This window comes from Python bivittatus, unplaced genomic scaffold (genome assembly GCF_059951505.1).
Source record: "Python bivittatus isolate LINGU-HERP-01145 unplaced genomic scaffold, Pbiv_v1 ctg000040_np1212, whole genome shotgun sequence".
Classification (NCBI taxonomy): domain Eukaryota; kingdom Metazoa; phylum Chordata; class Lepidosauria; order Squamata; family Pythonidae; genus Python; species Python bivittatus.
Window position 1 is genome coordinate 3149240 of NW_028277032.1, and position 22807 is coordinate 3172046.

Here is a 22807-nt window from a genome sequence, read left to right on the forward strand (position 1 = left end):
CCAGCAGCAAATATAGTTCCGTTTTCCCTATTCAGGTCCACTCCAAATGTGTAGATTTCATCTCCCATAATCCCCAGCCACCAAAGGCTGTACCTGCTGGAGATTAGGGGAGTTATCAGTTAGTACATCTGAAAGGCATGGAATTGTGGAAAGCTAAACTAGTTCCGTTATTGAAGATTGGCCCCAAGTTTTGGACAGTTTTCATGGAAATGTTCCCATTAGGCTGTTTTTCCTTGCAGTTTCTTTCTCTTCATTTTGCCTAAGTTTGTCAGACTTTCTTTTTCCCATGGCAAAAATGGGGAGGCTTTAAATGAGCCTGCAACCTGCAGTTGAGCAGGACTTCTGACCATCTGATAATATTTCACCTCCTTGGCTGCCAGATCTTGGAGAGGAAAACGAAGAGAGTAAGGTGAAAAGAAATGAAGCCCCTTCCGTCATGCTTCAATAATATTCACTGAGGGCTTGTTTTTTGGAAACTGGAAGAGAGAAAAAGAAGGAAGACAATCATGAATGCAAAGACATTGTACCTTAGGACAATCTAGAATGCGTGTATCAGAGGTGTTAAATCAGTTGAGTGCTTGGTTAGAAAGAAGTCCAAATCTCATTGCACAGGGATTCTTCTTCCAAAATCAACTGATGGGAAGATTAGTGTAAGAGTTGCATCAGGGTACCTGAATATTAGAGCCACACTATTAGGTAGGTATCTTCATGCAAAATGAGCACTCAAATAGGTTCCCTAACTTGAATCTAGCAGTACCTACTCCAGATGCTCCACACAGAATGGCTAGATCAGAAACTTTAGGCCATCCTAGGATGAAGTAGATGGCCCCTGCCAATATAGAGTGGATTTCCTTGAATCCATTCTCTCTCCCCTCCCCCATCACTTAATGAATGCCTTGCTTTGCATGGCGTAGTGCCAAGTTGTTGACAATTGGTATTCCTGCTTTGGGAAACTCTAATTGTCTCTGTGCCTCTCGCATAAAGAAGGAATCAAAACAGTCTTGAATCAGACCCCTCCCACCCCCATATAAAACTTTGTAGTGAACCCTGGAACTCTGTCATTTTATGTATTCAAATTTTTCCTGCAACAATGGAGAGATTTTAGTGCACCTGGTTGCTTTTATTGAGAGTGTTGCCTGCACAGGAGACTTCTGGGGAAGAATGGCGGACTGCAACATTTGCAGCCAAGAACAGGGAGCCGACGAGTAGATCGGCTCCTTCGACCTTCTCTAGATAAAGAGAGGATGTGAGATTGCCCAAGCTGTGCTCCATATGGTTGCTTCTTATGAGGGGACTGCAAAGCAGCAGTCTCCAGAGGGTGGGAAAACCAGGAGCCATGGAAATTTGCCATATTTGCTCCAGCCACAAATGGAGCCTTTTTAAAGGATGCTAAATTCACACTTCCCTTGCTAACCACTTTCAGAAATTGCTTATTAACTGCTTTAAAGAAGTTAGACACCTTCAAAATGGCAAGGCTGGAAACACTGGGTGAGTGCATTCAATCTTTAATATAAGAAAATGAAGATGTATCTTTATAATCTTTAAGAATTTAAAATAAACAGCAAAAAGCAAGACAAGATTTGGCTATAGAAAGTTTAAAATGGATTAAGGGCTCAGAAAACATTGGAATATTGGATTTTGAATATTAAGACTTTGAAATTAATTTTAAAGAATAAATGCATTTTTGTGGGAAAGAAAAACTGTTTTTGATATTTGAGCCATAACAAAACAAGTTTTGTTTTGTTTTGAACAAGAGTTCAGAGATATTTTTGAGGACCTGTACCGGGGCCTTGAATAAATAATGTCAGCTGTGTTGTGTCTTCTTGGGAATAGCCTGTTCCTAGAAGATTGATGTGGCAGAAAAATATACGCAACAAAGTCTACTCAAGATCAACATGAATGAGAATTTGAACAAGAATTTGTCATCAGATATTAAAAAATAATTGGATGAGGCTTTAAAAATTAAGAAGGAAATAAAAATTACAGTCCCAGAGTGCAATTGGAACAATTTCTTTTTGCTGGACAAAAGAGGCTGTTTAAAGTATTGAAGAAATTTGAAACAAGGATCAACAGTTATCTGAATGGATTAATGAGTGAGATTGTTTTATGTAAAAAGAAGGAACTCAAAGTCAGTTTATTTGACCAGAATGAAAAATGGGACATGTTGCTATTTTGGGTTTTTTGGATTTGCTGATATCTGGACTGGAAAAATGTTGTGTATTGGATTTGTTTATAGTTAACATGGTGTTTAAGCCTTTTTCCCTATGGTTACTTTATGTATCCTAATCTGACAGCATTAAACTGGCTTTGTATCTGTCTTTTTTCCTTAAAGTAAGGAATTTTTGTAAGCTTGTTCTCTTTAAAGGAGAAATTATCCCTCTTTGTCATGTTAAATTCCAGTCTTTTGTTTATACTAGGATACTGGGATTACTTTATGCCTTCTAAATGTGGATTTGCCTACAGCTAAGAGTTGAGGTGTGGAATGTTGAATTAATTAATGTTACTATTTTAGGGCTCTGTTTAGCTGAGATATGGAATGTATATGTGAATGAGACATGCTGTTATTTGGGGTGGATCTTTTTGGTTCTCTGGCATCTGGAATGGAAAAATGTTGTGTATTGGGTTTGTTTGGAGTTAATATGGTATTTAAGCCTTTTCCCCTACAGTTACTTTATGTATTCCAATCTGATAGCATTTAAATTGGCTTTTTATCTAATTGCCTTTCCACTTAAAGTAAGGGATATTTGTGACCTTGTTCTCTTTAAAGGAGAAATTGCCCCTCATTTTCATGTTAAACTTTAGTCTTTTGTTCACATTAGGATACCAGGACCACTTTATGTGTAATGGAAGGCTTGAGCAAGGAAGATACTGGGATGGAGGATCAAGGTTATCAGGAGGAAGGGGGAACATTCTAGAGCAAGCGCTTTCTCGGTCCACACCAGGAGCATGGGAAGAGAAAGAAAATGAGGCTGGCCCCTCCCTAGAGTCTCACGGGGTATATGCACTAGTTGCTTTAGCATAGGTTTAGTCTGATGAGATTCTATTAGGTGCAAGCTAATACAGCAACTGTACTGGACTGGATTGCCTCATTGTTCTTGGGCTGTGATGGAATGGACTTATGAAGGCCAGGCTCAGGGAGATAAGCGTGTTGATATGATGGAATGGACTTATGAAGGCCATGCTCAGGGAGATAAGCGTGTTCTTAGCCCCCAACAGGAGCGTGGGAAGTTCAAGAAGATGAGGCTGCCACCTCCCTAAGGAATTCACGGTGTTGTGGCTGGCTGGCTTGGGAACTAGGGTTCAGTCTGGTGAGATTGATGTCAGGTTCAGCCCAAAGAACTCCAAGAGACAATGCAAATACAGTTCTGTTGCATTTATTAGCTTCAACCTCAGGACAGAAAATCTCACCAGATTGAACCCTAGTTCCCAAGCCAACCAGCCACAATACCGTGAATTCCTTAGGGAGGTGCCAGCCTCATTGTCTTGAACTTCCCACGCTCTTGTTGGGGGCTAAGAACACGCTTATCTCCCTGAGCCTGGCCTTCATAAGTCCATTCCATCACATGGGCTGAGCCTCACATTATGCCTTCTAATGTGGACTTGCTTACAGCTAAGAGTTGAAATATGGAATGTTGAGTTTTATATATATTAGTTAATGTTACTATTTTAGGGCTCTGTTTGGACTTTTTGCTGACACTGGATTGGAGAAGGTGTTAGTTATTGGATTTCCCTGTAGTTAAGAGATGAATTATGGGATGAAGAGTTTTATATCTGTTAATTAAGAAGAGATGAAGAGATTGTAAAATTATTTATACTTGTTGTAATGAGGATGGGAAGTTGGTTTCTTAGGGGTTTTTTAATTTTTTCTTTCTTTTTTTGCCTTTTGCACCTTTTTTCTTTTCTTTTTTAGTTTGTATTATCTTTTACCATTGTAATTAAAACTTTTAATAAAATTATTATGTTAAAAAAAAGTATTGCCTGCACAGAAGGATGTACAGGTAGTCCTTGTTTAACGACCACACTTAGGACTGGCAACTCGGTCATTAAGCGAAGTGGTCACTAAGTGAAAAATCATGTGACCATGACTGTGCTTAAATTTTACACAGGATAACATGTATTAACTGACTGTAATGCTGAACACATAACAGAGAGAGAGAAGCTGCAAAGGTCATAAATGCTGGCATTGGTTTTCTTGATTAGTGACTCACACATTACTACAGTAGGCTGGCAATCTCATTTTTATCCCTGGCCCCCATGGCACTGGCCTTGCCTCACTCAGATTTTATGATTTATGCAACCTTCTTGGCATGCAAAACAGAGAAGAATTTAGAAAGGCAAGACAAGACATCTTCAGTGTGCTTCAGCTCTTCTTATTGTCACAGCAAATGCAATAAAGGTTCTACCAAGGATTACTACCAAGGAAAGCCTTGGAGTGTTTAGGGTTCTTTTACTATACACTACCTCTGGCTATAGCCCACACATTGCTCAGCCCATCCTTCTTTGGAAGGATGATGGAAGGTGGTGGTGGTGGTGGTGATGGTGATGGGATAGTAGAACATGAGTTTTCCAGAGGCTATATTTGGAGATACCAGTTGCCTTGTTTTTGCCTATCCTCCCCAGCCCTCCTTTCTCACCTTACTTCGCAGAAGGCCCCCACCCTGGTGTTCTGGGGTACTGTTTTCTGATGTGCTCTTGGCTTTCTCCTTATTGTTGTTTGGTTCATTGTCTTTGATGATGTCATACTGCCTGCAGAACAGAGCAATCACCCCTAAGGGGAAGAAAACACATCACAGATCATGCTGTCAAGCATTTCCTGAAAGTCCCACAACCAGCTCCAAATCATCATCTTGGCAGAGGGAGGGAAACTCCCCAAAGGGAACTTCTCTGCAACACTGCTTTTGGCTCTCTTAACATCTCAAGTTCTGCAGGGCCACAAGAACAACTGAGAGAGGGGCAGATCCACTCATACATTTAAACATGACTAGTTTTCTTTTAATTTTCTTCTCCTTTAGTGGTCAAAATCTGAAGAGCCAAAATGAGAGCCAAGGTGATGCCATGGTTTCAAAGTTGAACTGGGACAGGAAGAGGCAGGTTCAACCTCACCTTCAGTCATGGAGACTCATTGGGTGACTGTGGGCCATTCACTCCCTCCAACCCAACTTACCTTATGAGTGGTTGCTGTGGGAATAAAAGAAAGAAATCCCCTATAAGATAATTTATAGGACTGTCTTTCACTGGTTGTTTCTAACCGTCTCATCCAGTGTGGCAGAATGAGCATGCTCTGGGTCCTGTCACCCAAGGAATGCCAGTTGGTGGGCTCAGGAGGCATGTCTTTTCTGCTATAGCACCCACCCTATGGAAGATTCTCCTTCCAGAGTTTAGGATGGCCCCAATTCTGCTGGCCTCTCGTAAGGCCCTAAAGACCTGGTTCTGGGCCTGGGCCTGGGACCCTGAGCACATGAAGGGTCCTGGCTCCGGGCTATGCTAGTGACTGTCAATTGTGATATCTTCCTTGGCTGATGTGTATTTTAATTTTTGTATTTGAGATGGGAATTGTGTTTAATTTATTTTAACATTGTTTGCCACCCAGAGTCACTTGTTGAGATGGGCAGCCATACATATTGAATAAATAAATAAAGGGAAGATATAAATCGAGCCAATAAATAAGATTTAGAATATAAACTCCAGGAAAAAAGGCTATCTTGTATTTTGCTCTGTAAAAATGTATTAGTGATATATGTATGTGCTTTAAACAAAAAAGCAATTTTCCTAATTTTCTATTTAGAAAACAATGGGGGGAGTTCATGATGGAAATATTATAAAACACTTTATGTTACAACAAATAATCTGTGTGAGATTATTGTCCCCTGATGTAATAATGACAACTAATAGCTTCTTTATAGTTGGATGACTACATGGCTGTGACACAGCAAAATCAGTGATAACTTTGTAAAAACAAATTTGCTTCCCAAACTTCTATTCAAAATTCTTTGCATATTTTGAACAGTTTTGATATACTTAAGGTGGCCAAGGAATTAACTGGATAAAATGTGTTGCAAACCAGCCCTCCCTTTAGCATATGGGAATGAGTGGATGGTAGGAGTCTGGCCACTAAAATCCATGGATACCAGGACAAACAATTTATAGCATGTTTGAGAAGGACTCTTTATAGTTTGATTGCAACTGGTAGGAAAATGGAAGGTTGCATCTCTCCTTACTTTGCAAATCAGGGTGGCAAATGTGATGCATTCTTGCAACCATGCTAAGTTATTTAAACACTTGGAATGTCAGTCAGAATTAATTAGGTCAGTTAGGTTCCCAGCTTAACCAGATTTCTCCAGGATAGTCCATTCCATAATTGTAGAATTTTTTCAGTATAGCACTCAAACAAACCTTCTTAAGCCCCCTGCAGCTTTAGCATTGATACATCTCTTGTCTGCTCACTGTTCTTCTTTGATCTTAGGCCAGCCTTCTTTACTCTGGGTGGCTGGGAATCTCACCCCATTTGTTTTAGTCCCCTTGTCTGTTGACCAGTTCCTCACAGGTCCTTAGGGAAGATCTCTGTCTAGAGTTTCTGAATCAGGAGAAACTCTGGACTGTAATGATCTCTGCTGACTAGGTTAAAGCCCTTGCACCTTTACAATCTCTTCTAACAGTCTGCGGCTGACTGCAATTGTCTGATAGTGGCTCACCCTGCCCAGTTCCACAGCCAGCCTCTAGCTTACCCATGGCAGTTTCTGCCATACCCGGCGGTTGTCTTTCCCACATGGGACCTGGACAGATTCCATTCAGGATCTCCTTTTTTGACTCGGGCATTGAAGAGAGCATTTTTTCCAGGAGGCATATCTGCATCTGCCATGTTTAAAAGTTGGGTGCAAGTGGTAACCTCATGGGTGCAGAGAACACTTTTTATGGTCAAATTCATGCCCTTGCAGTTTCAGTTAGTGCAGTGCTTGTTCTTTACTCCACATTTCTGTTTGGGAATACACATAGGCTGGAACCAACATCCCTTCAAAAAGGAAACGAGTTTTTTCTCGTTCATCAGTGCCTTTCAGAAAGCCAGAATCGGGGTGGGGTGAGGGCCCCTTTCTTTGATCCCCTGATATTTAATTCATTCTGTATTCAGTTTCCCCCTTCATGGATCACTGCCTTGTTGTGGCGAAGGGGCTTGCGTAGCTCAGTGAAGCCATGAGCTATACTGTGCAGGGCCACGACAGAGAGTTCTGACAAAATGTGGTCCACTGGAGAAGGAAATGGCAACCCACTCCAGTATCCTTGCCAAGAAAACCCCATGGACAATGTTAAAAGACTAAAAGATATGATGCCGGAAAATGAGCCCCTCAGGTCAGAAGGTGTCCAATATGCTACTGGGGAAGAGTGGAGGGCAATTCCAAGTAGCTCCAGAAAGAGTGAAGCGGCTGGGCCAAAGCCGAAAGGACGCTCAGCTGTGGATGTATCTGGAAGCGAAAAGAAGGTCCAATGCTGTAAAGAACAATATTGCCTAGGTACCTGGAATGTAAGATCTATGAACCAAGGCAAGCTGGATGTGGTCAGAGATGAGATGACAAGATTGAACATCGACATCTTGGGAATCAGCAAATTGAAATGGGAATGGGTGAATTTAATTCAGGTGACCATTATATCTACTACTGTGAGCAAGAAACCCTTAGAAGAAATGGAGTTGCACTCATAGTCAATAAGAGAGTGGGAAAGGCAGTAATGGGGTACAACCTCAAAAACGACAGAATGATCTCAGTGTGTATCCAAGGCAAACCATTCAGCATCTCAGTAATCCAAGTCTATGCCCCAACCACTGATGCCGAAGAAGCTGAAGTTGACCGGTTCTATGAAGACCTAGAACACCTTCTAGAACTAGCACCAAAAAAAGATGTCCTTTTCATCATAGGGGATTGGAATGCTAAAGTAGGAAGTCAAGGAGTAATCGGAATAACAGGCAAGTTTGGCCTTGGAGTACAAAATGAAGCAGGGCAAAGGCTAATAGAGTTCTGTCAAGAGAACAAGCTAGTCATAGCAAACACTCTTTTCCAACAACACAAGAGACGACTCTACACACGGACATCACCAGATGGTCAATACCGAAACCAGATTGATTATATACTTTGTAGCCAAAGATGGAGAAGCTCTATACAGACAGCAAAAACAAGACCAGGAGCTGACTGTGGCTCAGATCATGGGCTTCTTACTGCAAAATTTAGGCTTAAATTGTAGGGAAAACCACTAGACCACTCAGGTATGACTTAGATCATATTCCTTGTGAGTACACAGTGAAGGCGATGAATAGATTTAGGGGATTAGATTTGGTAGACAGAGTGCCTGAAGAACTATGGATGGAGGTCCGTAACATTGTACAGGAGGCAGCAACTAAAACCATCCCAAAGAAAAAGAAATGCAAGAAAGCAAAATGGCTGTCTGATGAGGCTTTACAAATAGCTGTGGAAAGAAGGAATTGCAAAAAGCAAGGGTGAAAGGGAAAGATATAAGCAACTGAATGCAGATTTCCAGAGAATAGCAAGGAGAGATGAGAAGGCCTTCTTAAATGAACAATGCAAAGAAATTGAGGAAAACAATAGAATGGGGAAGACTAGAGATCTCTTCAAGAAAATTGGAGATACCAAAGGAACATTTAGTGCAAAGATGGGCATGATAAAGGACAAAAAAGGCAGGGACCTAACAGAAGCAGAAGAGATTAAGAAGAGGTGGCAAGAATACACAGAAGAACTATACAAGAAAGATCTTAATGTCCCTGATGTCCATGCTGGTGTGGTCACTGACCTTGAGCCAGACATCCTAGAGAGTGAAGTCAAGTGGGCCTTAGGAAGCATTACTAACAACAAAGCTAGTGGAGATGACAGTATTCCAGCTGAGTTATTTAAAGTACTAAAAGATGATGCTGTTAAAGTGCTGCACTCAATATGCCAGCAAGTTTGGAAAACGCAACAGTGGCCACGGGATTGGAAAAGGTCAGTTTACGTTCCAATTCCAAAGAAGGGCAATGCCAAAGAATGCTCAAACTATCGCACAATTGCACTCATTTCACATGCTAGCAAGGTTATGCTCAAAATCCTACAAGCTAGGCTTCAGCAGTACGCGAACCGAGAACTACTGGATGTACAAGCTGGGTTTCGAAGAGGCATAGGAACTAGAGATCAAATTGCCAACATTCCCTGGATCATGGAGAAAGCACGAGAGTTCCAGAAAAACATCTACTTCTGCTTCATTGACTATGCAAAAGCCTTCAATTGTGTGGATCACAACAAACTGTGGCAAATTCTTAAAGAGATGGAGGTACCAGACCATCTTACCTGTCTCCTGAGAAATCTATACGCGGGCCAAGAAACAACAGTTAGAACCGGTCATGGAACAACCGATTGGTTCAAAATAGGGAAAGGACTACGACAAGGCTGTATACTGTCACCCTGCTTATTTAATCTATATGCAGAGTACATCATGAGAAATGCCAGGCTGGAAGAATCACAAGCCGGAATTAAGATTGCAGGGAGAAACATCAATAACCTCAGATATGCAGATGATACCACCCTAATGGCAGAAAGTGAAGAAGAACTAAAGAGCCTCTTGATGAGGGTGAAAGAGGAGAGTGCGAAAGCTGGCTTGAAACTCAACATTAAAAAAACGAAGATCATGGCATCTGGATCCATCAATTCCTGGCAAATAGAAGGGGTAGAAATGGAAGCAGTAATAGACTTCATTTATTTGGGCTCCAAGATCACCGCAGACGGAGACTGCAGCCATGAAAGTAAAAGACGCTTGCTCCTTGGGAGGAAAGCTATGGCAAACCTAGATAGCATATTAAAAAGCAGAGACGTCACCTTGCTGACAAAGATCTGCATAGTCAAAGCTATGGTTTTTCCAGTAGTAATGTATGGCTGTGAGAGCTGGACCATAAAGAAGGCTGAGCGCCGAAGAATTGATGCCTTTGAACTGTGGTGCTGGAAAAGACTCTTAAGAGTCCCCTGGACTGCTAGGAGGTCAAACCAGTCAATCTTAAAGGAAATCAACCCTGATTGCTCATTGGAAGGATTGATAATGAAGCTCAAGCTCAGATACTTTGGCCACCTAATGCGAAGAGAGGACTCTTTGGAAAAGACCCTGATGCTGGGAAAGATTGAAGGCAAAAGGAGAAGGGGACGGCAGAGGATGAGATGGTTAGAGAGCATCACTGAAGCAATGAGCATGAAACTGAGCAAACTCAGGGAGGCAGTGAAGGACAGGAAGGCCTGGCGCAATATGGTTCATGGGGTCACGAAGAGTCGGACACGACTTAACGACTGAACAACAACAACAATTCAGTTTCAAAACTCAGTCTTAGCTAGATACCATCTATTGAATAATATCTTCTAGTCAGTTTTACAATGGAAGAAAAACTCTCCCCAGGTTGATTTCTCTGCTTTCCCCACAGGGTCTCACAAGAAACTGCATAGAGACTATCATGGTTCAAAAGATGTTTCATAAAATCAAGAGAAGAATTTCTGACAGAAAAGAATGTCAGCAGGATTGTTGGACTATGTATCCCATGCTCCATCAAGGTCCATATCGATTTGCCCTTTGTCCTCATGGCAGCTAAGAAAGATTAAGTCTCAGGCCTGAGACTAAGCTACCATACATGGCTAGCAACTTTAGCTTCCTGTCCTTAAGGGTGGAATTCACACCACATGCTAAACCCAAGTTAGCAGCAACACAACTGGTCTATTCTATAATATGCCCTGTCCATACAAATAAACCATATTATTGCTTAAGAGGATTGTTTTGTTCACACTGCACGCTATGACAATGGGCAGATTCTGCAATACACTGGATCATAAATTGCCAAACCCACTTTAGTTTAGCCCAGCATGCTATATGAATTAGCCTAAGTACCGCAAAAAATCTTTGCTGTGTTCAACCTCCATAATGATTGGGATTACAATTCCCAGAATGGCAAGTCAGTACAGCCAAAGGGTTTTCTTCCAGCTGCTCTCACTACCTTGTTCTTAAGCTGGGGGTCCACAATTTCTTTTGGGCCCATACACACATTTGGAATTCTAGGAATATTCATGAACACACTCACAAAATGGCTGGATGTTTGGACATGGCCAGTCATTTGCCAAAAGGAAAGCCTATGAGATTGCTCCTTGCCACTCTCTTTAGCCCCAAGATGTCACCTTGGTTTACCTTTGTCTTTTTCTTTTCTGTACAGGCCAGCGTGACTCCAAGCCAAGCATTGGACTGTAGCTGGCCATGTTTGTCTTCTATGAATATTCTTGGGGTTAGATGTTCTAGGGGGAGAGGTTTTGTTTTGTTTTGTTTTGTTTTGTTTTGTAGAGTGCTTTAAAAAATATTAAAATCAGGCAGAGTTATGGAGCCTGTTTGGTGCCAAGGGAAGTGTTACTGGGTTACTTACTGTTGTAAGTCCAAAAACTTAAGATTTCCATTCTCCTATTCTGTACCTTTCCTTTAGACCGGTTGACTTTGAGTTCTGTATTTCCCTTCCTCCTTAGAGCTGCTGAATCTGGGCTGCAGAAATCTGAATGACCGCTAGATGGCAGCAAAAAGATACAGAAAGCCCTAACTCCTGGGATTAACTAGAGTTTTACCGCCCCACCCTCCCTAATTCTCCAGCTGTAGGGCCTAGGTGAGATTTTAATGCTTTCTTTTCCATCAAAAGAAAAAGTCTTCAGATACAAGACTTTCTGACAGCTCTGTTCCCCAGATAGGTGGGAAGTTTTTGCCTAATCCTAGCAACTAAGCAGCTAACCACGTCACAAGCCCCAGAGCTAGAGCAATTCAGTGGAGATGCTCTAAAAATAAACAGACATATAGTCAGAGACTATGCCAAAATACCATACTTTTAATGGAAATCCAACTATTCTAATATGAATCCGAATATTATGTTTCTAAGCTATGGTTAATGTAATAGCATATTATGTGGACCTAACAATTGTGGTTTATTTATAAACCATATTTAAACAAATGGTGCGTTTTGGTCTAGTGCAATATGTGTGTACCTGTCAGTATACAAAACTAGCAAGTTAGCTGTCATAGTACAAAGCAAATAAATCTTTACAACTCCTCTGAAATGGAGTAGTGCCCTTGTTGGAAAGAATCAGAGAGAATACATGTCTGAACAGAAAACAGCTTGTTTGCAGACTTGCCCAGCAAATGACCTTGTCTAGTGATCATGATGGATATGTTTGTGTGAGGTGGATGAATAAACCAAAGATTTATTACTTCTGCTAAGTCTCAGAGAATAATCAACATTTAAAGCAATAAATTTGCATATGGTTGGCTATTCTAGTTTTTCAGTAGCTTTTGTTTTGCACCACAGAAGGTTATACAGGTAGTCCCCGGGTTAAGAACGCCCAGTTTAAGGATGACCCATAGTTAAGAACAGAGCCTATTGTAGCAAAATTTGAGTTAAATACACAATTATTCAAGTTAAATACAGAATGGTTTGAATTAATTACACAAAACTTACTTGTACAGTATTATACAATAATACTGTTCCGGTTTACATACAAATTTGGCTTAAGGACAGACCTTGGGAACGGAACTCATTCTTAAACTGGGGACTCCTTGTATCTCTCTTCTCATCTTAACTGTAAAGTTCATTCACCGGGTTGGTTTTTCTCACATTCATATAAATAAGTCTATGTATGTAGCAGAAAAACAAAGTGGAATGTTCTTCAGCTGGAGGAAGAAAAAGAAAGAAGAAGGGAGTGATCCTCTCCCTACCCCAGCAGGATGTGAATTACACAGTTTTTAGGTATGCTTATTTCACCTAAGCAGTTAAGTGAATTGCTAACCTCTCAGAGTGTTTTTGCTTTTACAAATGTTATATTTTGTAAAGGGACAAAAGCAGCTGTCAAACGGAGCCAGGGACCTTGGCTGAGATGAAACCCAAAAAGCAAACAAGGTGAAGCTTTATGTCCCACTAAATCATGCTTGGCAGATCCTGGCCAGGCTGGGAAACTAGAGCAGAAGACAGAGCAGAAGAGGCTGGAGTCTCAGCCCCCAGAACTTGTTAAAATGCCAGAAACAGATAAACTCTGGGTAGCCAAGACCTGTTACAGGGAGAGCACTCTGCCCTCAAAGACCAAATGCCTGGCCTCCTCCCTGCCATGACCTCACGTTTCTTTTGGCTTTGGACAGGCTCTCTTCCTCAGACTTTGCAATAGGGGAGAAAAATAACTGGCCGCGTCAAAATCACCGAGCTGAACATTTGTGAATATTATTGTGAATAGCATCTCTATAACACCTTGGAGTATTCAAATCATTTTTAGCTCGTAATAATTCCATGATTGGTTGATTATGTGCCATCAAGTTGGTGTTGACTCTTAGCAGCCATATAGATAGATTTTCTCCATGATCCATAAAACGACTAATAATTATTATACTGCAGGCTGAGATGATATATAGTATTGACTTCTAATTATTACTTGTGAAAGCCACTAAAGCAGCCTTTTGCTGCTAGGGGCAGATCTCTACAGACTTTCTCTAGGATTGGTCTGAAACTCATGGAACACATAAAGCAAACTCCAACAAATCTTCCTGACACAATTTTTCCTTACAAATGATTCCCCCGCCCCCCCGCCACTGCTTTTATCAGTTCAGCATTTGTAGCTTCTTGCATAGTTGAGCACCATGTTTCATACTTTTACTTGTAGGATCCCGTTAAGGAAAGTGGCATGCTGCCGATAAAACAAAGCAGAGAGGCTTTGGTGGATGTTACAGACTGTTTGCTGGTAATGTTAGATTGCAATTAATTACAGAGTTGGTGAAGTGAGATAGGGTGGAAAAGAGGGAGAGAGCTTCTTCTCCAAGGGCTGGATGGACAGAAATGTTTGATTTCTTTTACAAGAAAACTGTACCAATGCACAGGGACAATATTTCAGCAGTGTATACATTTGTAGACAGAAAACTAAAAATAAGAAAACACAACAACTGCAATTGAAGGGAATCGTTGCGTAATTTAGAAGGGGGTAAACAGTTTCAAGTATGTCTGTAACTGCTGTGAAGAAGATCAGAAGTGGCTTCTTTACTGTAAGTATTTTTTCTGTTTGTTTTCTTTCTCTTTCTCTTTGCTTTCTATTGTTTTCAACCCTTTTTCCTTTATCTTTCTTTTTTACTTTTTTCTATATTGTTTCATGTTTATCTTTTAACTTTGTGAAAAACCTCTTCAATAAAAATTACAAAGATGTGACTCTGGGCGGCGTACAAACATAGCAACAATTAAAAGCTACGTAACAACCTAAAAACAGTCAAACATACATAAAATATTAAAAACCCAAGATTGCAGGAAAGCAACACTCACTTGACCTCATATAGCCACCTTGCAGACTCCCCCTGGGATCCCCATGACTGATGAAAAAACATGTTTTAAGGGCCTTCCGGAAGGCTAACAGAGATGGGACTAACTTCACCTGGGAGGGATGATGTTCCAGAGGGCGGGGGCCACAGCAGAAAAGGCATGCTACCTGGGTCCCGCCAGATGGAGCTCCTTTGGGGATGGGAGCTGCAGCATACCCCTCCTGCCTGACCTGGTATTATGGGTAGAGGTTACTGGGGAGAGGCAGTCCCTCAAATAACCTGGTCCCATGCCATGTAGGGCTTTAGAGGTCAAAACCAGCACCTTGAATTAGACCCAGAAGCAAATTGGCAGCCAATGCAGCTCACAGACAGAGATGTAATGTTCACCCTCCTAGGGGCACACATAACTGTCCACGCAGCCACATTCTGCACCAGCTGAAGCTTCTGGATGCTCTTCAAGGGCAGCCCCAAGTAGAGCATGTTACAGTTATCCATTCTGGAGGTGACCAGAGCATGAGTGACTGAATCCTCAAGGTCCAGGAAGGGATGCAACTGGTGCACACCATGAAGCTGTGCAAAGGCCCTCCTAGCCACGACTGCCACCTGCTCCTCGAGTAGGAGTCATGAGTCTAGAAGGACCCCCAAATTGTCCACTGGGTCTGTCTAGTACTTTCTGAATGCACAAAGGTGAATCCAGCAGTCAGCACCATGTTATCATTATCTGGATCCCTTCCTCTGCCCATTTTGTGCAGTAAACCTTTTGTTGATATTCAACAAGTGCTTCACATTTGTGAAAAATAATATTTTTCATGAGATCACTAGCTCCCTGCTATGCTCTTCTCTGCTTCCTTGGAACCCAAGAGCATGCAGAACTTTTTCTAAACTGTTTCAACAGCCAGTGAGTGGCAATCACATCTGCACATCTCTATCCTCAGGACCAGACTGTGCCCAGCAGCCTCCAGCTGAGAATGGGAGACCCTCCGCCTGGCCTTTTGCATGCATGCAGGGACTCCTACCAACCTGCCCACATGAACAAGACGACCACGATGATCAGGATTTCCCCGGCTCGCAGCTGCTGATTTTTTTCTCCCATTTCCTTCATTGTTACTTCATCTGCACAGAAAGGAAGGAAGCAGGGGTAGGGGGAGAAGGTTAGCTACCCTCAGGGATTTTGTCTCCCCTAAACAAGGGCTGAGCCAAGGGCTGCCATGAGAAATGAGTGTAGGCCTCAAAATCTCCCATGGAAGTTGCAGGAGGTTTGTGGATGCACTCTATCTAGGGAGTGAGGGAGATGCTTCAGAGATGTTCATCTTTGAGCTTGGTGTTCTCCTGGTGGTATATCAGCCATTCAGGTCATGCACAAGTCTACAGTGTCCATAATTATTTACCTGGCAGGGAATTATGAGGGCCACATCTGGAGAGCATCCAATTGGGGAAGGCAATGACCCCTTGTAGGGCCATTTCTGTGGCAGGAGCCACAATATAGCTGTTGCTAAGAAGCCACTTAGAATGAGAGGTGAAGCTTGCACTTTCTTCTACTCTTTTATTACACCATTAAATGTTTTATGAATCAAACTTGCAGTTAATTTTTTCTTCTAAAATGTGTCATGCACAAAGGATCTTTTTAGATACTATACTCTGAGTATTACAACTACAATAGAAGGAAAAGATTGTGGGGGATTTGGGAATGACGTATCTTTTGGCCTTGAAATAGTCAGCAACAGGGCAATTGTGATACCTCCTGGCCCAAAGCATCAGGAAGGACTGATTTGTGTGCATCTGAGGCATAAAAACCATTGAGAAAGGCACAGTTTAGTTGGAATATATTTGGGACCAGCTTTGCCTCTGTGTCTAAAAATTTATTTATTGTGTGTCTTTGAGTCAGTCTTGACTCCTGACAACTGCCTGAACAAGCCCCTGCAGTTTTCTTGACAAGATTTCAGATGTGATTTGTGCCCTGGCCTCCTCCTTCCTAGGGCAGTGAGAGAGGGACTGACCCAAGGTCACTCAGCTGGCTTCATGCCTCAGGCAGGACTAGAAATCACGGTCTCCCACTTTCTAGCCTGATGCCTTTAACCACCACACTGAACTGGCTCTTGAGGTTTAAAAATACCCCTTTGGAAATTCTGTGCTGGACAGTCCCTATCTTTTCTGCAAGGTAGAAAAGGAGACATTTGCAGTTTGCTCTGTGGTTCCCAAAGAACAGGCTGCCCCTTTCTTCAACTGCCCATGACTCATTCCTCTTCCCCAGCATCTTTTCTCTCTCGGGAGATGAGTCTACAGATGGAGGCAGAGGAGGGGGAATTTTAGCAGCAGCAGCAGCAGCAGCAGCAGCAGCAGCAGCAGCTTTTCCTGCACATTTATGACACACCACATTTGCCCCAATGCTCTCTTCTGCACTTGACACAAGGGCCCCATTGTGCATTCCTGAGTGCCTGATCTGCTTCTCCCAGTCACTCTGCTCCATCTCCCTCCTCCCCTGCCCTCCAAACCACCAAATCCCTCTTAGCAGGCTGGCAGCGTCACAGGTGTGCCATCTGGCCCTTGCCTGCACAGGCTGTCACAGTGATGCTGAGCCCCAGGCCAAATGCAATAAGGTTGATATGCAACAGGTGCTTGATAAACTTTGAGGAAGGAAACCAGGAGGGCCCATAAGCCCCTGGCAAGCCATACCAGCAAGGTTAATAGATTCAGAGCAGGAGGGCCAGTTGTGCGGCATATGCTGCAAAGGCCCATTCTCGGGGGTTAATTATGGTTGCTCCTGTTTCTCGGCTGAACTGAAACGAGATTTCTATTTGTCTTTCCTGTGCCAGCAGAATTTAAAGGACTGAAAAAAAGTTCCATGGGTGAGTTTCCTTTTTTTGAAGTAGGTAGGAATTGATCTGTCTGCCTACAACCTTCTCCACTGAAAGTTGGGGGCAGAATCTAAGCCCTCCCCCCGAATCACTCCAAATGTTGGACTTAAATTCCAATTTCGAATGTGATATAAGAGTAAAATTATGAGACATGCAGTGGATTTATTTAATTTAACTGGGTTAAATTACTGGGTTTACTAAATTGAACTGTAGTTAAATGGAAATGCAAATAGAATTGTTGTATTTTTATCACACACACACAACTCAGGGTAGCGAACATATCTAATACTCCTGCCTCCTCTTTTCCCCACAACAACCCTGTGAGTTGGGCTGAGAGAGAGTGACTGGCCCAAAGTCACCCAGCCAGCTTTCATGCCAAAGGGTGGTATAGAACTCACAGTCTCCTGGTTTCTAGGCCAGCATCTTAACCACTAAAATTAATTGTAAACTAAATTAAATTTAGTTTCCATCTTTGTTTTGATGGGGGAAGGGACTGGCACACTACTCAAAGACCAAGGATGGCCCTTGGCTTCCAAAAGGTTGCACAGGTCTGGCCAAATGGGGCAGCTGAGGCTCATCTGGCTTCCTCTTGGTTGACCATCACAACTTTGCCAGCCTGGCCCCCCTTCCAAAACCTGCTCTACCTCAGCCTCTGGGCCACCCCTTCCAGCTTGCCTTTGTTCTTTGAAGCCAATTTCTCTGCTTCCCGTGGGGTCTTGAAATGGACTGGCTCGCTGGCTGGACTCTGGCCTTGGATGCTGATGGACTGCACATGCACAATGTACTCGGTGTCTTCCTCTAAGTCCCAGAGGGAGCACGAGCGGGTGGTGGTGTTCACTTCCTGGATGAAGCGCAGCATTCGTACATCCTTCTTCTGCAGAGAGAAGGGTGACAAGCATGTTGTCCAAAGGGCATAAGTGATTTTCAACCAATGACCTGTTGCCTTCACATCCAAATTCAAAGGGCACACATTCGTTGGAGAGAATTGGGCTTCTCCCAATCCTGTGTACGGAGCCAGAAAGAAGAGGTCAAGCTTTTGAGCCAAGGGCCTGCTCATTCTCCCCTCTCGCCTCTCCCTAGAGGTTGTACTCCTGAAATCTGTCCCCAGGCCAAGGGTACAGACTTGATGAGAGAAAGGCTCTGGAGAAATGAACAGCACATTCCTCTCCAAAAGGAATGACCTTCCACTCCTCTCTCCACACGTGCTTCAAACGAAGCCCTGATTAAACACTCCAATCAGCAGTTACCCCACTGTGAACAGCCCTGAAGGAACTGCAGCAGGAACAAAGAACATTAATGATGCAAGAAGGGGGTGGCATAGGGTGCCCCAAAGGTCATATGAAGAGGGGCCTCTCCTCTCTTCCTCTCAGCCCTGTGAACCACAGCTTGCTCTTTCCTTCATTAGGCTTGGACAAAAAGGGCTCCAAATAGATGCAAAGCTGAGAAGAACAAGACTGGGAAGAAGCGTTCTAAATACTGACCATGCAGAAAGAGATTTCCTTGCACAAGAAGGGACGGGGTGGACATGCAGATAGGGAGACAGATAGTAGATTTCTTTCTCTTTCCAAAGAGAAAGGTACTTTGGTCCTTCAGATATTAACCAGCTCAAGACAGGCCTGTACCAGTTTTCAGTCCTATAGTGAAGACAAAACCTGGAACCCTTTGGAGAGACGTTCTTCTGTCTCTCCTGAAGGCTTCATTCTTTGGGGAGAAGAGAGCAGCATATTTATTATACTTCCCCTACATCTAAAAAACAAAACCCCAAGAGCAAGGTCCCAGTGAGTGGAAGATAGGAACCAAATCAGAGTTGTAGGTTGGGAAAATGTCCATATATTGCTCTCCAGACCTAACAAGAACTACTTCAACCTGTTCTATCCAAGGTGTGGGGTGAAAAATTAGAAATCTGGGATTTCTTGATATATCTTCCTTGTCCTTTAGATTGGGTGGGGGGGGGTGTTGGTGTTGGCAGCTATGGTAATATCTGAATTCATCCTGAGAACCCAAGAATGATGAAGAAAGTAAGAAACTGAGCCTGGCAGGAGGCTTACCTGCTGGGAAATAGCAAATCCGATGACCACTTCTTCTTCCAAAACATCCCAGGTGACAACAGCTGAGTTGGCCTTCAAGAGCTTGACTGTGACGTTGACAGGAGCGGAGGGGCTGTCTGCAAGGAGGCAGAATGAGGGGCTAGGGTATAGTCCCTGGAGAAGCAATTTACCATGGAGATGTTTATCCGTTTATGCTACTTATACGCTGCTATAGGAAGCCAGGTTGATCATTCATTGAGGTGGCCTGAAGAAAAGTGGTTCTTTGGAAGGTAATATTTTCCTTCCTATTTAGAGTAAGTCAGGGTGTCCCTGACTAGTGGCACCAGTTCCATTCATAGCCATGTTAATCCACTGCTTCTGCAATATTGTCCCTCACCTTTGTCAACCAAGAGCTCTTCCTAGTTGCTGGATCCCAGAGCTGGCATTGGAAGCCCATTCCATAAGCAAAGACAACTTCTAAGATCATGCCTAGCAGCAGCCCCGGATTTAAGTAAGTGTGGCATCTGCCTTCAGAAGCAATTCCATGAAGTTCCCTCTTCCAAAATTTCCCTTTCTCTAGGTTCTCTTAAATTAATCTTCCTCTGTGCTTCTCTGCCTATGTTTCTAAAAATTGGGTTTTCTTTAAATCCCCTCTCTCTTGCTTTGCTTTGCTTTGCTTTGCTTTGTTGCAGGAAGAAAAATTCTCAAGTAAACCTTTCGCCCTGTCTTTATGAGCAGATTAGGACTGAACTCTGACCAATCAGTGCATACCAATCTGATGAAACATAGCATAAAATACACATATTTTTCATTAGGTCTATGCCTTGGGTAGACACTTAGACATCATCTAAAGCAGTGTTCCTCAAACTTGGCAACTTTAAGAGGTGTGGATTGGGGAATTCTGGGAGTTGAAGTCCACACATCATAAAGCTGCCAAGTTTGAGAAGCACTGATCTAAAGGGTTGGGCCCCAAAGTCAATTAGCTATCCTGGTGATGTAATCTTAAAATGTGACAATGATAGGACAAGACCAAGTTGTATAAGTTAACATTCAATTCTTGAGTTGCATCTCTAATAGCAGACTCATTGCAACCAAGCCTTATGAACCATTCTCTGAGGCATCCAATATATACTAAACATTTTTGTTGTATTAGCCTTTTTTTAAGATAATAGAAAATTAATTATGTTTAGAACAGCTGCCATTGTCTTATCAAGGGACAACCATGAAAGGGAATTGAAGAGTACACAGATCTGTTGAACTTTCACATAGGCTAACTGTATATATAAATGTACATTTGGAAATAAATAATTATAATTATAAGTCTAGTAATTTAGAATGCCTCTCATTCCAGTGTGGAAGTCTGTGGCAAGGCAGTTTGTGGATCTCTGCTAGTTATCAGTCAGGTGATGCTAACTGTGTGAGGGCACCTCCAAGGCCTAGATTCCCTCTGGTGATTGTTCTGAATCTTTTCATTGTGTTTGGACTGGACCCAAAAGTTCTCCAATTATAGGGCAACTTAAAACAAATGGACACATGGCCACTTTTTGTGGGCGTGCAAAATAATTGGAGATATTTAATTTTCGAATATATTTTGGTTGCAGACATGAACACTGATTTTTACTGAAGAATTACAAGAGAAGGCACCAAATGGTGTGTTCTGCATATAAAGCCACCAGTGGTCTGAAATACCGGGGACTATTTATTTATTTATTTGTTTGTTTATTTATTTATTTATTGTCAAATTTATATGGCCACCCATCTCACCCAAAGTGACTCTGGGTTGGTGTACAATAAAAACATTTTACATATCCATTAAAACAATAAGCATAGATGGATTTCCGGGGAAGAAATGGAGAACTGAAGATGGATCTGCTAGGAGTGGAGCCAACAACTGTGGTGGAATGAAGAGCCGGTGAATGGATCAACTCTTTGAGATTCCTCTCCGGACAAGTGCTTGCAAACAGTTGCTCCTTGTGAGAAGACCACAAACAGCAGTCTCTGGTGGGTTTAGAACTCTGGGAGATGAGGGAACACCATCATAGCCCAAACCGTGCTTTGGCGCCTTCAGTAAGGACACTGGGTTTGCATACTTCCTTTCTCAATCATCTTTGGAAATTGCTTGTTAACTGCTTTTAGATATTAGGGACCTTCATAACGGCAAGTTTTACTACACTGGATAAGTTTCTTTCAATCCTTAGAGAAAGAAGTTTTATACAAGTTAAGGGCCTAAAACATTCTTTGGAGGGGGCAATAAACAGCAAAAGGGTGATTAGAACATTGATTTTGGAAAGTTACAAACTAACGGTCCAGATGGATTTGAAATAAGATTTTGAAATTCATTATAAGAATCCTTCCCATGGGAAAATACTGTTGTTTTGAATACTTAAAAAAGATATATGATCAGATAGGATTTTGAACGTTGGACACTAGACGGAACCAGAAGGAACTAAAAAGTACAATTAAAGGAGAAGAGCACTTAAATTTGGTTTACTAATACAGAATGGAGCAAAATACTTTAACGCTGGATGTATTGAAGGATATTTGTGAACAATGGACCCAGAAATTAATTTTAAAAATGTCTGCCATTATAGATAGGCTGTGTTTGGAAAATAATATGGAAGAGGACCAAGCTTTACCAGATAGGACTGAGACTGATTTGAAAGTGGATTTAAAAATGACAGGCTATGGAAGGAGATGCTACACTGGATATACAAATGAAACTGGTTGATGTCTTATCATACCAAAAGAGTGACTTTCTTATATTGGATTTACAGAAGAGACTTGTTAAAGTTTTGAAGAATTTTGTAAGAAGGGACAAAGAAAAAATGGGGAAAAAATCAAGTTCTAGGACATTATTTGAGGGGATTAAGGATCAAGACTGTTAAAAATAAAAGGAAGGAGTATAAAAAGATCAAGATTGTTAAAACAGATATGTTGTTATCTCTGGTAACCTTTAATGGACTTTTGCTAACCAGGACTGAATGAGGCTTTAAAGATTTGTTTATAGATAAGAGATGAGATATGGGGAGAAGAGATCATTTGTTGTATTTTAAGGGGAGGTGATAAGTTACTAAAATTGTTTATCCTTGTGATGAAGGGGGAAGTTATTTCTTTATATATTTTTTTCTTTCTTTTCTGCACTTTCTATTTTTTTTGTTTTATTCTTTTTTTTTAGTTTGTATTAGTTCTTATCTTTTTAATTGTAATGTTCAATAAAAATTACTAAAGAATCCAATAAGCATAGATAAAACAAGATCATGAGAGGGAAAATGTTACATACAATATAACCAACATGCTCCCTATTACCAAGGCATATCCAGGCTTGCTGAAAAAAACAGGTTTTGAGAGCTTTCTGGAAGGCCATGAGGGTTGGGGCTAACCTCACCTCAGGAGGGAATGATGTTCCAAAGGGTATGTGCCATGGCAGAAAAGGCTCACCTCCTAGGTCCCATCAGATGAAACTCTTTTATAGATGGGACCCGCAACATGCCTCTCCTGCCAGACCTAATGGGATGGGTAGATGTAATAGGCAGAGGTGGTCCCTCAGATAACCTGGCCCCAGGCCATGTAGGGCTTTAAAGGTCAAAACCAGCACCTTGA

At 42.0% G+C, this 22807-nt stretch overlaps 1 protein-coding gene across 1 annotated transcript; it reads right to left on the reverse strand.

Annotated features, from left to right (window-relative positions):
* Positions 1-434: 434 nt before the first annotated feature.
* FNDC5 (fibronectin type III domain containing 5) lies at positions 435-19694 on the reverse strand. The gene is made up of 6 exons (XM_088153321.1): positions 19605-19694; positions 19229-19381; positions 17856-18054; positions 15346-15438; positions 4635-4768; positions 435-476 (listed from the first exon to the last, which is right to left on the reverse strand). The coding sequence occupies exons 1-6, from the start codon at positions 19692-19694 to the stop codon at positions 435-437; spliced, it is 711 nt and encodes a 236-aa protein (XP_088009447.1).
* Between the last annotated feature and the right edge of the window lie 3113 nt (positions 19695-22807).

What these genes read in the sequence shown, in the direction of transcription:
- FNDC5 (XM_088153321.1), bottom strand. Translation starts at nt 19,694, where the DNA reads ATGATCTTAGAAGTTGTCTTTGCTTATGGAATGGGCTTCCAATGCCAG. An exon ending in AGAGCTCTTGGTTGACAAAG is followed by an intron (nt 19,382 to 19,604) that starts GTGAGGGACAAT and finishes TTGCTTCTCCAG; the next exon opens with GGACTATACCCTAGCCCCTC. An exon ending in GGGGCCTTCTGCGAAGTAAG is followed by an intron (nt 477 to 4,634) that starts GTGAGAAAGGAG and finishes TCTCTCTTCCAG; the next exon opens with TTTCCAAAAAACAAGCCCTC.